Here is a 17445-nt window from a genome sequence, read left to right on the forward strand (position 1 = left end):
TGTCACAGGCACGCATGTGCCACTAAGTGAGTGTACTTTGTCCTCAAAGGTTATCCACACTCGTCGTACTCTAAATTCATCCTCTAGAAAGAATGTTACATCCTGGTCATCAAGATTCTCTACTCTATCTTCAGTTTCTCTGCATCCATTCATCCTCTATATCCCAACTCTATATCAATTATCTCTTATTTTATTCAACCATCTCCAACTACTCTATTTCTTTATCTTTTCTTTTTTCTCTCTCTCTTTTCTTCCACTCCCTTGCCGCACCCTCCTGCTCCCTCCCGCCGGTGAGCTGCATCCACCCCTGCTTGCGGCGCGGCGGCGGTGCGGCCGGCCGCACCGGTGACCCACGGAGCCGCGCAGCCCCTCCCCTGCTCCCACCTCTGGCGACCCATGGAGCCCCTGCCCCCTCGCCGTGCCTACCTGCCGCTCCGCACGCCACGCGGCTGCACCTCGCCTCTGCTCCTCCACCTCCATGGCCGGCAGAGACCATGCGCCCCCTCCCCTACTCCCTTCGCCGACGAGGTAGGACACCAGCGACGCCTCGAGCTCGGTTGCTTCCTGGCGCTGCTCCGCGCGCCTCTCCGACGCGGCGCGCGGCGGGGAGCGAGCAGCGACGCTGAGGGCGAAGCGGCGTGCGCGGCGAGCAAACGAGCTGGCGGCACGGCGAGCGGGCGGTGGCGTGGAGGGCCGAGCGGCGCGGCGTGCGTGGCACGGTGCGGCGAGCGGGCGGCGGCACTGAGTGCGTGGAGGCCGAGCTGTGGCTTTTCGCTCCCCGGCGCCATCCCTCCTTCCGCGCCGGGCCTTCTCCTCCCCGGCGCCGGCGAGCGCATGGCCACGGCGCTGGCGGTGGAGGAGCCGGAGCTGCAGCGCGCGAGGCTCGGACCGGCCGGCGGGCGTAGGGGATGGAGCTGCGGCGCGCGAGCCCGGCAATCTCCTCCAGTGGCCGCCCCTCCTCCTTCCTCACCGGTTCCCCTCGATCCGCGACGGCAGCCGCAGTGTGGCAAGCCGGCGCCCGCGCGTGGTGTGGCGAGCCAGGCCGGCCGGGCGCGGCGTGCCTCGCGGCGGCATGGCGAGTAGGGGAAGGTGGCGGGGAGGGTGCCACGGCCACGGCGGAGGCGTGCGGAGCTGCGGCGGCGTCGGGCGTTCCCCTCCTTCCCTCCCTCCCCCTTCCCCTGCGGTCGGAGCTCGGGCGGCACAGCGCGGCCGGCGGTGGCGCGCGTCCAGCGGCGATGGTGGCCCGGAGCAACGGTGGCGGCGTCCAGCGGCGGGCGGTGGCGGCGGGGGAGCAACGGAGGCGCGTCCTCGGCGCGGTTCTGCTCTTGCCCCGGCGCAGGCGGAGCTCTATCTCGCGGCGCGGCAGACCGGCAGCGGCACGGCCCGTGCGGCGGCGGCTGTGGGGCGCTCCGAGGTTGTTGGGCGGGGCGGGCCCCCCGCCACCGTCACGGCGTAGCGGGAGGCTGCTAGCCCCGCTTGATTTGGCGGACCGCTCCGCATCCGCAATGATTGCAGACACGATAGCGTCTCCCGCTGCAGTGCTTTTTTCCGCTAAAGCCTACTGCAGTGTGAGATAGAGAACGCGGTTGCGGACCCGGTTCAGATAGCCTAATCGGTTCCCAATTTATTAATCGCGGGGAAAGCAACTAGGACAACCCAACGCCAACGGGATCGATCGATCACCGAACATGAATGCATGGAGAGGGTTGAGGCGTTTGGATGTGATGGCTTTCGCGGCTAGGACGATCGCGATGACGATCGGCCACTGTACATGGCTCCTACATTTTCTTTGTACATCCAGCTGTCGGTGTTAAGCGAGATTCGTAAAAACATGTTAAAGAGTCTTTCTTAATTTTACTTCATAAATTACTAGTAAATTGTACATGCAGCACGAACGTATTTAAAAAAATCCTTAAAGAATTTAAGAAACCGCCAGTTGCAATTCTTGTATTAAAAAGAAAATACTATAATTGTGATACTATGATTATTTTCATCTATACATCATAATATAATTAAGAGATATATAGGAGATGCAAGAGATGGCGGTATAGTGTTATTTAACTATTTACCATCTTTACGAAAGTTACTCCTTCGAAAGCTATTTTTATTTTGACTCCTACAAATTTGTTATTGTCCTTCATTCGAGACTAACTATTTGATGATTTTGATGAATGGTATGCAGTCAGCTGGCCAGCATAGAGGGTACGTGAAAAGACCTCCCTGCTCCTGCTCTGTCCCGCCGCTTTCACCCCTCCCTCAATCGAGCTTCACTCTCTCTGCTTGTCTGCTGCTCGCTGCCAGCCGGCCACCACCCGGGAATGCAGCTCCACGAAGTGCCGAGGGCCATTTTAGTTACCAAAAAATTTCACCTCGAAATTTGTGCTCCCCTTTGAACACATGCTTGGAGCACTAAATATAGTTAAATAACAAAATTAATTGCACAATTTGGATGTACACGACGAGATAAATCTTTTGAGCCTAATTAGCGCATGATTAGCCATAAATGCTACAGTACCCCACATGTGCTAATGATACGGTCAAAGACCACAAAAGATTTGTCTCGCGGTTTCCAGGTGAGTTCTGAAATGAGTTTTTTAATTAGTGTCCGAAAAACCCTCCCGACATCTGGTCAAACATTTGATGTAACCCTTGAACAAAAAACTTTCATCAACTAAACACCCCCTGAAATATGCGTGTATGCAGCTAGGAATGTGGAGAGAGCTTTTTTATATATTTTCATTTTATAATAGTTTTTTATATCTTATATATTATTATAAAAAGTTATTTTTGTTATGGAGTGTGACTATATTTGTATAACCACTTAGAAAAGTTATTGGAGAATATTTTTCCATAAAAATCTCTATTTCTAGCAATGAAGAGAGATATAAAGAGTCTCTTGAAGTTGCTATTTGAGAAACTCTATAACATACTCCCTCCTTCCCTGTTTATAAGGCATACACGTATATCAAGATTCAAACCTTGTCATCTTTGACCAATAATTTGACTATTAAATTTTTATTTTTATAATGCAAATTTCATATGATTGGATTCATAATCAAATATATTTTACAATGATTATAAGTTTATAATCAAAAGTGATATAATATATGATAAATAAATGGTCAAAGTGTTGTTTAGAAGACCGTGTCATGTTCCACCATGCCTTATAAACGGGGAAGGAGGGAGTATATTTTAATTATCTGAACCAGGTTAGGATCTCCAACAGCCTACCCAAATTAGACTATAGCATTGATCACGTGTGGTTAACGTACTCGACCGTAACGACAATACTCGGCGTAAGTTTAGCTGCGACTGTGTCTTACATATTTCAGTTCTGAAAAAAGCCGGCCTGGCCACTTGGCCAGGTAGTCTGAGCACGCACGTACCGATCAGGCGGTGCACACGGCACGGCAACGCCGCCGGCCAGCACGCCGTGCCAGGCCCCGGACCGTCCGGCCCCTCACGAATCGCGAGGCCGAGCGCCGCGCGCGACCCCACCGACCCGCGCCCATCAGTCTGCGAGCCGCATTGCTCCTGCCCCCAGGCCAGGCGCACGAGGGGGCGCGGCGAGCCTTGCCCTGCCCGCACACCGCGACGCCCGAGCGCCACCACAACCAAAGCAAGACCTCCCCTCCCAGCAGGCCAGAACCCTCCGCCAGACCGCCACCGCCACCTCTCCTGCTCGGCTGCTCCTCCGCCCACCCAGCAGCTCACGCTAGCTGCTCCAAATAGCAAGCGCAGCCATCACGCCCGCTCGCCGCGCCCCCAGACACCACCCCACCTCAGCCAGCCTCGGCCCCTCTCTCTCTCTCTCTCTCTCTCTCTCTCTCTCTCTCTCTCTCTCTCTCTCTCTCTCTCTCTCTCTCTCTCTCTCTCTCGTCTCTGGATCCCTCAGCGCGTGCGCGCACGGCACGGTCCATGCGTGCGAATTGACTCGCGCACACACGCTGCTCGCTCTCTCTTCTCCATCATTAGCTCTCCCCCCGGCGTCTTGCTCGTCAGCTACAGTGCCTCGCTCCGTCTCCGAGCCCGGCGCGGCGGGCGCCGCGGCGGCGCGCGCGAGATCTGGTCCTGGTCGAGCTACCACGGGCGCGCGAGCGGCGTCCATGGGCTGGCCGGGCAGCGGCCGGGGCCTCTCCGCCGCCGTGCTGCTGCTGCTCCTCCTCCTCAACTCCTCCGCTCTCGGTACTGCACTCTCACACCGCACATGCCAGCCGACTCTTACGGCCGCTCGCCTGCCGCGGGGCGTTCTTTGCATTATTGTTACCAGCTCACATGCGTGTCTTTTCTCGCGTTCTGCAGGGACGTGCACGTCGCCGCCGAGGGGTCGGGTGGCGCCGGAGGAGGGTTCCTCATGGGACCCGGGGATGGCGGCGGCGCGGCGGGGGCTGGTGGGGCCCGGGTCGTCGCCGCCGACGTGCCGCAGCCGGTGCGGGGGCTGCCACCCCTGCCGGCCGGTGCACGTGGCCATCCAGCCCGGCCGGAGCTTCCCGCTCGAGTACTACCCGGAGGCCTGGCGCTGCAAGTGCGGCAACAAGCTCTTCATGCCCTGACCCACCGCCCCAAGCTCTTCCTACGCGCATGCTGATGCTTCGCTCACTCACTGAAGCTAGCTAGCTAGCTGGCTGCTGGCTAAGGCGGCAGCTATGCGTCGCCATGGATGGTGGCTGCACCGCACGCATGCGAGCTAGCTCTAGCTGTAGTACTACTACTACTGGAGGAGAGAGAGATAAGGAAGAGAACACTTGCGGCAAGCAAGGAAGAAGCGACTTGGTTGGAAGAGGAGACGAGATGAGGAGATTTGCCCGGGAAACATCTCGTGGATGGTGAGGCTTCGATTCTATCAGCTAGTGATTGAAACAACATTGCTGAGCTGAGTTCTTGGATGCATACGAGTGTAATCCGTTGTAAGTAACCGGTTGTCTGTTGTGTGTACAAAGAGAGCGATGCCGATGCCGCCATTTTTGTTCTTCCTTTTCCGCCTTTTGCTTCCTGCGGTGTTTATTCGTTCATGACTTCCTTTCGGTTCATGGGATATTAGTAATTCCCCTGCGATTATCAGCTGTGCCGTGAACTCTTGGTCCCTCGGAGATAACGTTCATCATCTTGTACGCAAATTGTTCTGAATTCTGCCATCACGTTGCTCTGGATTTAGGGGAGGCCTGAAAACCACTTCCTCAGTAGTTCAGGTTCTTGCCTCTGTCATCAGTGTTCCTGATGCAGTCAGGCAGCACTCAGAGAAACCATCTTTTTTTCTCACACAAACATTTTAAAAAGGAAATTCTCACACAAACTTCAGTTCACTGAAAATTTCCCGTCGAATGAGAAAACCCAAACTTTGGAGCAGAGATCGATTGAGGTAGCATGAGAGTGCGCAGAAAACCACAGTAAAGCAGCTCGAAGCCAACCCCCCAAAAGATGAGAAGGTGAAACAGTGGCTGGCTCAGATAGCAGGAAGTTGTAGTTGTAGACACAGTCCTCCAACCCAGCTTTTACAGAAGCTAGAAATAAAGGGAAGCGAGCCTAGCTGTGTTTAGATCCCCGGAATTTACTGTAGCGCGGGTGAAAAACACTGTAGCATACTGTAGCACGTTTCGTTTGTTTGTGGTAGATATTGTCATACCATGACCTAACTAGGCTCAAAAGATTCGTTTCGCAACGTACATCAAAACTATGCAATTAGTTTTTTTTATTTACCTACATTTAGTACTCCATACATGGATCATTTGCTACATTTAATGTTTTGATGTGATGGAAATGTGATGGAGATGTGATGTTTTTGTGGAGATGTGAGGCCTGTGTGCATACACAATGTCAAGGAACAGTGAGCCTCCTCTCTGGCAGTGGCACTAATTTATGTTACTGCCAGTGCTGCTGCTGCTTTACTCACGTCAAATCAGCATAAGTTCCCTAGAGAGGCCTCAGGCCTGGCCTGGCTCGAGAAAAAAAAATACTTCAGATGCCAATGCTTTTGTTTTTGCTGCATTTGTTTACATGAGCTAGGCTTATCTGCAGGCCTAGGGCAAGCTAGTTCAATCATCGTTCCATTATAATCCTCCCGTCGCAGGGCTAGGCTGCATTTTGTGTCATTCAGGCACGCACCATGAGGCCAGCAGCTGCAGTTGCAGCTTTGCGAAAATTGTGGCTTTCCTCCTCGTCCTGGACATTTGCTCGTAAGCTCGTTGCTCTCGCCAAGTCGCCATGGACGCTTAAAGTTTGGAGCTAGCGAGTGGCCAAATAGGTAAAAATACAGTATAATGTATTAAATAATTCTTGGGGTTGCGATCGAAAAGGGGATAAGAAAATTTTTCTGGGCATGGTTGCTCCTGTCAGTGATTGACACTGAGGCTTGTCCTTGGGCATTTTTAAAAGCCTACTATGAAGCTGGCCGGAGATGGTACAAGAGTCCTAAAAAGGGTTACAGCTTACGACACCAAAAAGCTTACAGCTCTGTTCAAGTACTAATGCGTCACTCTCATTTCGTAGCTAGGGTACAGCTGCTGCTGGATAATAACAACACCGAAGAGTCGTGCTGTAATTCACTGAAAATTGCTGCTCTTTTACAATGGTAAATAAAAGATGCTATGCTGAGAAGTAGGAGAGCAAAATCTGTGTGGCTGAGCTGCTGATGATGCTCCCCTGAAAAATGGTGTTCTTGGAAGTGTCTAGCCGGTGCCCAGTTTTTCTCTCAAAACAAAAAGGGCGTGGGCACCTTCGCAGTTTGCGCCGGCGCACCTGCCAAAGCGTATTCTTGGGAGTGAGGTTGCTTGCTATCAAAGCAACGCTCTCACGCTGTTCCTGAGTAGTGCAGCCACTTCCCTGATTCCCTCCACGCAGAACCAAGGAACAAGAACACGGAGCAGTAACAATATGACAAAACCGAGTTCTGGTAACACAGAATCGAGCATCTTTCTTTGTCAACAAGGGAGTCTGATACAGGCGGGCCTCTGTAGCTGGGAAACAAGGGGAGTGATCTGCGTGTCTTGGAGTGCAATGTGCACTGGAATGCCCAGCTTTGGAGAACCATGATGGCATGATGGACAACAACTACAATGGTGTTAGCATTGTCAGTCTGACTGTGCAAAATTGTTCATAGTGGATGAAAGGAAACAGTAGGGTTGTAAATATTTTCCCTTTTTTGTTTTGCATTCAGTCAGTCTTACTACTGGGCCTAGAAGTTAGAACTGTGCCAAAGATTTCAGCTTGTGGAGAAATTAGCAGTTTCCAGTTTATGCAACCACCCATTTCATAGTTTTTTTTCTTCACAATATATGCAACAGATTGCAGGCGCTGAAACTTAGCTGCCTAATTTTTGCTCGCCACTTCTTGTTGCCACTTATCACTCAGCATTTATCCAAGATCTCTTCTCCTGAAATCCTGAATACTGTACTGAAAAGAAAAGAACGCTTCTGCCGATGGAGGTCCAACGATGATGGGCGTAAAAAGCCACAGAGGCCCAAGGCAGGGATTCCACGACAAACGGACCCACCGCGAGGAGGGCCTAGTCCTCCTTGGCCCATAACAAAAAGACCTTTGCATGGCCTGTTTGGTGTCCCTCCTCTAGGAACATCAAGGAGGAGAAAATTTGTATTTTAAAAAATATTACAAAATCTTGAAAGAAGTTCCAAGTCACCCCTATGATTTTTTTTAAAAAAACTATGCTCGATTTTTATTGTAAAAACTATTTTTTATCCGGAGAGGTAATAGTCACTACCAGATCTCGGGGCTTTGCCGAGTGCCATAGACACTCGGTGAAGGCCTAAATACACTCGGCAAAGTGTTTGCCGAGTGTAACACTCGGTAAACAATACACGGCAACCTTTTACTCGGCAAAGAGCTCTTTGCCGAGTGTTTTCTGTCGGACACTCGGCAAAGAAGTTGCCGTGTGTCTACCTCGGCACTCGGCAAAAAAAATTTGAATAAAAAAAATCCCGATGCCGACCATCGCTCTACCCACGCCGGCCGCCGCAGCCGCTCCCCGCCACCGCCGGCCGCCGCGGCTGCTCCCTGCCGCCGCCGGCCGCCAGATCTGAGGGCGGGCCCCGCGCGCGGAGGAGGGCGCCGTGCCCCGCGCGCGGCCGCCACCGGAGGAGGGCGCCGCGCCGCGGCCACCGATGGAGAAGGGGGCCGAGCCCCGCGTGCCGCCGCGGCCGGAGGAGAGGGCCGGGCCCCGCGCGCCGCAGGAGGAGGAGGGGGCCGGGCCCCGCGCGCCGTAGCCGGAGGAGGGGGCCGGGCCCGCGCGCGCCGCAGCCAGAGGAGGAGGGGGTCGGGCCTCGCGCGCGCCGCAGCCGGAGGAGGAGGCCGAGCCCCGCGTGCCGCCGCCGCCGGAGAAGAGAGCGTGCGCCGATGGGTTGGAGAGCGGAGGCGAGCGGGAGGAGGGAGCCGATGGGTGGTGTGGATAAGGTCCGCGTGAGGACTGAGGAGGGCCGCGTGTGTGGATAAGGCCGACCGGAGGGAAAATGGAGAAAAAAACAGAAAAAAATAGTGTGCGCGCGGTGCGGATTCAGGGACCCATATTATTTGCCGAGTGTCCCCTATTTAGCACTCGGCAAAGGTTTTTTACTTTTTATTTGCTTCGAGTTTGAATGATTTATTTCATATTCTAAATAAATTCAAATTAAAAAATTATCAACTACAAAGTTTCATAACTTTCAAGATCTACAACTTTCATTTTGGTACTTTCTCCATCCGATGTTGTTTACAAAATTTGAATTTTGAATTTCAGAAGTTCAAACATACTTTTTGTTGAGAAGATGATTTCAAATTAAAAAAATTTCAACTACAAAGTTGTTCAACTTCTGAAGATCAACAACTTTTATTTTAGTTTTTTTCTCATTCGACATAGTGGTAGTAATATTGTTCACAAACCTTATAAGTCTCATATATAGTTTTTGAAACTATATCAGAGAGCTATTGATTTTGTGAACAAATTTACTATCACTTTATCAAAAAATAAAAAATCAATATAAAAGTTGTAGATCTTGTGAAGCTACACAATTTTGTAGTTGAAAACTTTTTCATTTAAATTTATTTAGTGGTTAAATATTAGATTTGAAATTTATATTTGCCTAGTGTCTCCATTTGAAATATTTGACACTCGGCAAAGAGTCTAAAAAACTTGACATGCGGGGGGCAAGACTGCCCCCGGGCATTGCATTAAGAGAAGACCTTCTCACGCAGGTCAAGAAAACCCCCGAACCCCTGCCCTATCCTTACACAGCGGCACCGTAGCCCATGTGAGACGACCACGACCGAGGCCGGGCCTTAGACCTGTGCTTTGGCCTTGGGAAAGACGAGGGGAGTCTAACACTCAGCAAATTAAGGATTTCCGGTAGTGAGGCCAGGTGATCAGAGATAATCTCATCTTAATCTGATCATAGATGTTCAGGACCAGGCTAGGTGCAGTAATCCCATAAACAGGCAATTTACTCCATTATTCACATAAACATTTACTCCATTATTCCATATCGACAGAAACTGATGAAGTCCCTAACATCTCCTACAATGGAAATCAACTATCAAATGTAACCATGCAGCAGTATAGCACATCCCAAAGCGTATCCCTAACAGGCTATCAACTCTATCCTGTCCCGTGGATAAAACCAATCTAGGGCTACCGTGCGATGCTCCATCCTCGATCTATATTGCCTGACCGATGGCCAGTGAGACCACCACAAGCAGTGGCAGTAGGATTCTCTGCGAAATGGATCCTGTATAGGCATCGCCAGTACATCAGTTATCTGAATCTTTGCATGAAAACACACATGACTAGTTGACTACGCTCATTTTTTGACATATGAAAAGAAAATTGTACCTGGTGCTGCTACATTGCCATTGTTAGAAATGCTTTCCGAGCCAGGTGGTGCAGGGGACTTGCTGGAAGAGTTTGAGAAGGGGAGGATCCCAATTCTTGAGCAATCTGCACCAATGGAGCCTGCAAGGGTGCCATGAGTTAGCCGTTATGGGAATTGATATGGCAGCGTCTGTATTTGGAAGGCAAATTTCATGGAGCGTTTGATCTTACAGTTCTGAAAGCAAGGCATTGTGGTCATGTTGAGAAGGTTGCTGTCACCATCCTTGCACTCACAGTGGTAGCTGAGACCAGAGCCGTTCCTGCATGTGCCTCCGGTGCCACAGTATGCTAATTCACATGCTGAAGGAACGAATTGGTGGAGGCAGAATTAATTGAATAACACATATGGCATGAAAATATCATGCTAACAACAAAAACATATATATTTCAGGAATGATGAGATGTTGCAATTACGGTCGAGCGAGAAGTTTTTAGGTGCTGGCAAAGGCGTCGGTGCTGGTGCTGGCGAACCATTGGAACACGAAGTGTCAATGGAACCTGAAAGGAAATATTATTATTCGGTCATTTCAAACGATGTGAGCACATATTAATAAAGTTGTTGCCAGCGCAAAAAAAAAGTGTTGCTCGAAGGATACTGAAGATAGAGGTAACAGCGGAAAATTCCTCCTGAAGTCACATAAAGCTACAAACTGATTTCATGGTATTTTCAGGTTTGAATATAATCTAATAAAGGCATTATATAATTTTCAGCAGTGTTTCTTGTGGTGTAAAAAGCATAAAGCAACTCTGAAAACGATACTAGACCCAAACAATCTAAACAAATTATATAATACCTAGAAAAGAACAATCCTTTTCTATCCGATTGAGACGCGCCCTGAATTCACGAAACTGTCTTCTCTTCTAGTGGAGGTGATAGTAGACTGACAACGAAATTGAAACGCCACGAACATAGAGCCGTTCCAGTTAAGTTCATATGCATTTGGACTTTTCCTGCATATTTGCCTGACAATAATTTGAAAAGCTGACTAAACAAGACTTGCAGAACATCAGTAGTCTTGAGTTTCCACGCAATACATCTGGACACACACAATGCATGAAGAGTGCTAGTACAGTCCCACACGTCAGGTTTTTTTAAGCTATGTCTTATGTCCTGGAATTTAGTGTTCCTATCTAAAATTCAGATATTCACTCTGAACAACCTTTGAGCTGGCAGAAGCCGTTATGGCAGTATGGTCTTAGCCTAGCTGTTGATCAGTGAATGAGCGCCTAGCGCGCTCCCAGCACCCGTACGCACCCAGACCATCAGGGAGCACAATCATGGTTTCCTAACAACCATACTGAATTCCACATATCCTAAAACAAAGCTGTTGATCAAGTGGTGTCCCGGATAAAAGGAGCTGGCAGGCACTTATGCGCCAAATCTGACGCGACAAGCAAGCAACGGGCCGGTGGTATCCGCGACCCGTGAACCTGCCCAACTACGCAACGCAACACGCGGCAGTGAACACTGGCAGAGCGGAACTCATATCTGAATTTAAATTGCCACCCTGATTGAAGAAGAAGAAGCAGCAGCAGCAGCAGCAAAAGCGTATGGATTGGCTTGCTTACAGTTGGGGATGACGCATGGCAGGAACCTGAGGTGGTCGCCGACATGGAGCTGCGTCCAGCCCGGTTCGCAGTCGCAGCGGTAGCCCAGCGTCCCCGGCGCCACCGTGCAGTTCCCCTTCCCGCAGGCCACCGTGCTGCAGATCGAGTCTGCTCGGGATCAGACCGGGTCGTCAGGGGACACCAAGGCGTCGGCAGAGGAGTCGGAAAGCGGGCTTACTGATGACGGGCGCGAAGATCGGCGCGAGAGGGGAGAAGAAGTCGTCGGCGCCGGACGCCTCGGCGGTGGCCGCGGCGGCTGCGGCGAGGAGCGCCACGAGCGCGGAGAGCCCTCGCCTCCCTGCCGCGAGCGCCATCGAGGCTGGTCTGTTTGGTCGGGCACTTCGATCTCCGCCTCCGCGCACGCGAGGCGAGGCGGCGGTTGCGCTCGTCGTCGTCGTCGTCGTCGTCACTTTTCCGTGAGTGGGCGGTTGCGTTTAAGTGGGGAGGCAGTTGGGTGGCAGTGGCAGGGCAGGCGGCGAAGGGCTTTTATGGGAGGAGGGCCTTCCAGGATTCGCTCAGCTGCGGCCTGCGACGCGAGCGAAGTTCAAAGCGCATTCCCAAATGGCGCCCGTGAACTACTAGTTCCCCTTGGGCCGGGCAGCATTAAATATGGGTTGATTTTGAAGCAAAAGAGTCGTTAGGAGGATGAGGGAGCGCGGGTAGCATTTAAATTTCAAACACGATATTTGAAATACTCCAAGCTGTTGAGAAATTTGGACTGAAAATTTCGAATATGTTGAACTACTCCCTCTTTCCCTGTTTATAAGGCATACACGTATATCAAGATTCAAACCTTATCATCTTTGACCAATAATTTGACTATTAAATTTTTATTTTTATAATGCAAATTTCATATGATTGGATTCATAATCAAATATATTTTACAATGATTATAAGTTTATAATCAAAAGTGATATAATATATGATAAATAAATGGTCAAAGTGTTGTTTAGAAGACCGTGTCATATTCCACCATGCCTTATAAACGGGGAAGGAGGGAGTACTTTGTGATCCAAGTTCCGTAGGAGCGAAACACTGCTTGACATGTTGCGAGGACCCGAACATTCATTCGTTCATGCATCCGCGGGGAGGCGACGGCGATGCTTATCCTTTCCACGCTAAGGCTGTCCACAATGGCAAGAGCAAGAGCAAATTTGCTCTTGCCTCGTTTCCCACGCCCTCTCTGTCTACAGTGCCAAACAGTACATCTACAGTGCCAAACAGTAGATTTACTCCTCCATTTCCTCCTATCGCTGTGGACGGTCTAAGCGCGCCCCGGGAGCACCATGATTTCAAACACGAAAGAAACGCGGCCGTGTTCGATTGATCAAACCGTCGCCACCTGTACGCCCAGAAAATGGACGTTAACATTAATCTGCCAGCAAAGGAGAAGACGCTCGAATCCGTGTCCCCAATCATCCTCCGAGGAGGAGGACTCGTAGAAGAAAAAAAAGTGTGTGAAATAATGCAAGCCTAGGAGCCTCCATGGCTCCATGCTCTTTCACACGGCTCACGGCTTGTACACGGACACGGTTTTTTTTTTCTGATTGGTTATGGTGCGTGCGTCTCTCTCTGTGAAACGATACGACGTGCGTGTCCTGGAAACGTGCCAGGCGTCGCCTAAGTACCGTGGAGTTTGTGTTGGCGAGTCAACTTGATGAGGATTTAGCCTGAGCGAAAATATAACGGGGATACAGATGTCTCCGCGTCCGCGGCTTGTACACGAGACATTTTTCTCCTCTTTTTTTTCTTTTTTTTTGCGAAGAGGATGCACATCTTTAATAGACGAAACTTGTCTACAACAATTTTGGTCCATTGGATTCTCAAGCAACGGCCGGAGAAAAGTAAGCCTATATAGGTTAGCTTCCTGAACGCACGTATTGGAGACAAGAATCTTCCTGAACGTGCTTAGTACTCCAGCAAGGAAATTCGCGACGCTTCCTCTTCTGAATCGCTAGAAACTTCCCGAGCGGAGGAGGAGCCGTGCGACGGCAAGCCGGAACACAAGCTAAATATCTTCCGTTGCTCCGGTATCCTTTTCCACCACAGTTCTTCCACAAATCTCAGATACACTTCGCCTTCCACAAGACCGCACATGTAACGCACAACTTCTTGAATTCACACAGAAGTTCCTTCCCCATACGCTCGATCTGGTATACAATACAAAGAGAAACACGAGGGCCCAGACATTTGATCTCATCGCAGGTGACGCAGCCGACGGCCACGCCAACCCCGCCGTCTTCGTCGACGGGACCGGCGACGCCAACCTTCACATTGTTGTGCCGACCAGCGACCGCCTCGTTCACGCCTCTCCGTCGGCCACTTACCGAGATCCGAAGTGATCCCAGCTTCCTGTAATAGGTATGCCTTTCTAAACCATATTGCTTCTGCTTCCCCAAACTATGATCCAAAATGCTATCTAGTATAGAAATCTGTATGCTGAAATTGCTGTAGTGAACCCCATTCTGCAAGTAGTACTTATATGTTAGCTAAATTTCATTTCATCTATGTAATCAACCCATATTGATTGAAGTGCCAAACTCCTTATCTGCTTCCATGCTTATTTACTATTTGATGAAATGTCAATACAACACACATTTTTTGCTTTGCTAGGTTTGTTCTATTGCCCATTCAGTCATATAAATCTCCACAAGATCTTATTCGGCTGTCATTTCATTGAAAAATAATAATTTAAGTGGTACCATATCTAATCTGAAATTGTCTCTAATTATTCTAAGCTAATAGAGTTTCCCAAATCATCATATTAGCTATAGAAATTTATCATTAGCTATAGAAACTTCCCTCCGAACAGTTTCCTGATACCCAGCAATCTATCACCCGATTCCATAAATCTCAGAAAGAGATAGCCACGACGCCTAATTTGGAATATTCTGCACATTAATCTGATTTTTTGCCAAGTAGCTTCTGATAAGTACTGTAACTGTCTTCTATCAGATGGATATAGTGAATCACATGGTGGTGCAATTGAGCCCCAGTCAGAGCTACTCTCATGATTGCAATGAGTACTATGGCAGAGGTGCTATTCCTGTTTACAGGTCAGACTGATCTGTCACTTTGTTGATAATCTTGGATCCGCTTGTTGATGTTCACCAGGAATCACAACTATGGTATCTCATTACCAATACTATCTTGACTTGATGGGAGTTGGCCCTGAGCACTCTCGACACAACTTGGATTGTGGTGATCAGGTGGCTTTCAATCTATCATCAGAGAGTTCCGACTTCTAAGAAACTGTTTTAAAAATCAGTGTGTCTGGGGCTGAGGGCCCACTAACTGGGTTCCCCAAGCTATTGTGATCATGTCTTTGAAACAACAGTTGTTTGCCCTATGGCATATGTAATATGTACTATGATGCTTAATATTTTACCACCGCGGCTAAGCCACACCGAGGGCGCGGCAAAGCCGCGCCAGGTTTCTAGTATATATTAAAAGGATGCAAATAGATCAGTACACCTAACTTTTGCAGAAAGAACCCCAAGGAATAAGAAAATTACAACCAAGTCCCTACTGCTACTGTAGATCTTCCACCTTCGACCCGGCCATCGATCCCCATCTGCTCACCAAACCGCGCGCACAAGCTGCAATCCTCCACCATCAATCCCTTGAAATGAAGGTGCAAACAATAGAAAGCTGCAGCACATCCTCCGTAACCGCCCATCAGCTGTCGAGCCTTTCGAGACGGTCTTGCCACGCGCCTTCTCTTGCCCAGCGACTTGCACACGCAGGACCAGCAGCAAAAAGAAGGGGAAGAACAGACTGGAGTCAAAGAAGAAGAAGAGCCCCGATTCAACTCCATCTAAATCCCGACGAGGAGCTTCAGATCCGAGCTGAACGAGCCCCACAGATCCGCCGCAGCCACTGGAGCACATGACGGCGAGGTGGACGGAGACCTGGGTGAATTTATTCCACGGTGGCCGCGCTGCCCCCACCAAACAAGCGTTGTCGGGAACTAACCTCATGTTGCCGCCGCCGCCGATACCGGAGAAGAAGCAGAGTCCATCCCGAAAATCAGTGAACCCACAGCAGGTCAGCAGCAGAGGAGAAACACCCCCCACCGATGGACCAGGAAGGTCCAACGGGAGCAAAAGAAGCCGCCATGAAGTCCTCGCAGCCAGCAACACGCCGCTCGTAGACAACCCGTGCCGACGCCGGCGACCTCACCGGCACACAGAAGCTACTAGCTAGATATCTAAGAAAGCATCTAAAACCTTCACCGGACGTCGATCCGTTCGATTCCCCGCTCCACAACGCCGTCGGAGCGGACGCCAGGGGAGGGGAATCGCACAGATCGACGCCAGAAGTTGGAATCGCCCCTGAATCGCCCGCTAGCACTGTAGATGGGGAACGAGCGGATGAGCGAGTCCCCCCAACTCGTCGGGCTGCTAGGGTTGGGAGGTGACATTTTTCTCCTCTGAAGAAATTCAGAGCCGCAGTTGGAGGCCTCCCGATCTTTCTTGTTGCTACAGTGTAGACAGGCGACTCCAGGGCGATTCGTAGATCCGGCGTCGATCTCGTCGCCCCCCCTCCGGCGGCCTCTATGGCAGCCGAGGAATGGTGGGTTGGCCAGATCGACGTCGGATGCAGTACCTAGTATAGGTTAGTATTAGGTTTGTAGTTTCTTTGGTTTTGGTAGGGTTCCTGGCGGCGGCTTCGATGAGGCCGCTGGCCTGGCTTTTGCTGCTCCGAGCTGCTCCCGGTGAGGCCGCTGTCGACGGCGGGATCTTCAGGAGCTTTGGAAGGGTTTGCCGTGAGGGATTTCCTATGTGGCGTGTTTTCCTAGGCGGCGTCGGTGAGGCGAAGGTGGCGGCGTCGCTGCGGAATGTTGTCTCCAGGCTTCTTCCTCGCTCCGGTGGCGCTTTTCTCCGGCATCGGCGGTGGAGTCGTGGAGTTTTGTGCTGGAGGTCGGGACTGGCGCTTCTTCGTCTTGGCCAGGTGATGTTGCTACTGGTCTTCTACTTCTTCAAGGGGACGGAGCATGCTTCAGGGTTTGTGGACGGTGGCTGGCTGGATCTGAGCCAACCTTCCCTCGGCGACGGCGGTGGTCGTCAGTGGCGAGCTCAGATCCAGGAGCTGGAGGAGGCGGGGCGCGGCCCCGGTTGATGGGCGACCGCCGACGGCTTCTTCAACTTCGACTCCTCTCAAAGCCAACGTGTGATGTGTCTTCTTCAGCTCAAGGGGGTGCTCGTCTTCCTCTCCGGTGGCGGTGGCTGACGGCGAGGAGGGCGACCTGAGGAGGTTTGCGGAAGATCTAGGGGCATAAATGTAAATTTTGTTTTGTTTGGGTCTTTTGCGAAGTTTGGTTGGCGTAGCTGTTCATGTATCCTTTCCATACGTGCTTGTATCCGTATTTCCAGCTGTATGTTTTTCCAAACTAGAAATACAGACGCGTATTATTTTTAAAAAAATTCAGAGCCGTGGGTGTGTTGCCATTGCTTTGCTTCATGTTGAGGTTTCGTATTGGGCTATCTCAGCATAGTGCATGCACTGTCACGACGGCCCACGGTTTGCGGCATCATCTAGCCCAAACAGGGCCCTTTTAAATTCTCTTTTAAGAGGCAAAGCCGGCGTTGGTGCTGATGCAGGGGCGCCAGAGTCCGCCGGGCTACCTGCGCGTACGCTGCGGTGGATCCGTGGATGGACTACGGACAGCTCTGTCTGTCTCTTTCTCGATGGATTTGCCGCCCTTTCCATTCCAGTGGTGACGATGCTGCCCGCCGTGCGGGTTGCTGTTCCGCATCAAGAAATCCGGTGAGATGAATCCACAGTGTGAGGGCAGCGCGACTTCATCCACCCGTCCGTGACGTTGGCTTCATTACAATCAAGAGTTTTGTTGCAGCCTTGCAGATACAATCATACAAATCGTGTGCCTGAACCAGGTTGGGACTGGATTATGATGAAGCGATAAAGATGAAGATGAAGATGAACTAGTATTCTGTTCAGACTTCAGACTCATTTTATCCCAA

General features: G+C 50.8%; 2 protein-coding genes and 1 long non-coding RNA gene across 3 annotated transcripts; 2 read left to right on the forward strand and 1 right to left on the reverse strand.

Annotated features, from left to right (window-relative positions):
* The first annotated feature begins 3577 nt into the window (after positions 1–3577).
* Positions 3578–5058, forward strand: LOC120693439 (EPIDERMAL PATTERNING FACTOR-like protein 4). The gene is made up of 2 exons (XM_039976866.1): positions 3578–4185; positions 4303–5058. Exons 1-2 carry the CDS (start codon positions 4107–4109, stop codon positions 4551–4553), a joined length of 330 nt encoding a protein of 109 aa, XP_039832800.1. The 5' UTR covers positions 3578–4106; the 3' UTR covers positions 4554–5058.
* Positions 5059–9405: 4347 nt separating this feature from the next.
* On the reverse strand, positions 9406–12015 carry LOC120693228 (neurogenic locus notch homolog protein 3-like). Its single transcript, XM_039976638.1, has 6 exons — positions 11640–12015; positions 11423–11569; positions 10268–10351; positions 10025–10153; positions 9815–9934; positions 9406–9710 (listed from the first exon to the last, which is right to left on the reverse strand). The coding sequence occupies exons 1-6, from the start codon at positions 11773–11775 to the stop codon at positions 9640–9642; spliced, it is 687 nt and encodes a 228-aa protein (XP_039832572.1). The 5' UTR covers positions 11776–12015; the 3' UTR covers positions 9406–9639.
* Positions 12016–13427: 1412 nt separating this feature from the next.
* LOC120691713 lies at positions 13428–14855 on the forward strand. Its single transcript, XR_005682362.1, has 2 exons — positions 13428–13822; positions 14417–14855. It is a non-coding gene; the product is annotated as an uncharacterized LOC120691713 (long non-coding RNA).
* The last annotated feature ends 2590 nt before the right edge of the window (positions 14856–17445 follow it).

Source organism: Panicum virgatum, chromosome 9N (assembly GCF_016808335.1).
Source record: "Panicum virgatum strain AP13 chromosome 9N, P.virgatum_v5, whole genome shotgun sequence".
In the NCBI taxonomy this organism is placed as follows: Eukaryota; Viridiplantae; Streptophyta; class Magnoliopsida; order Poales; family Poaceae; genus Panicum; species Panicum virgatum.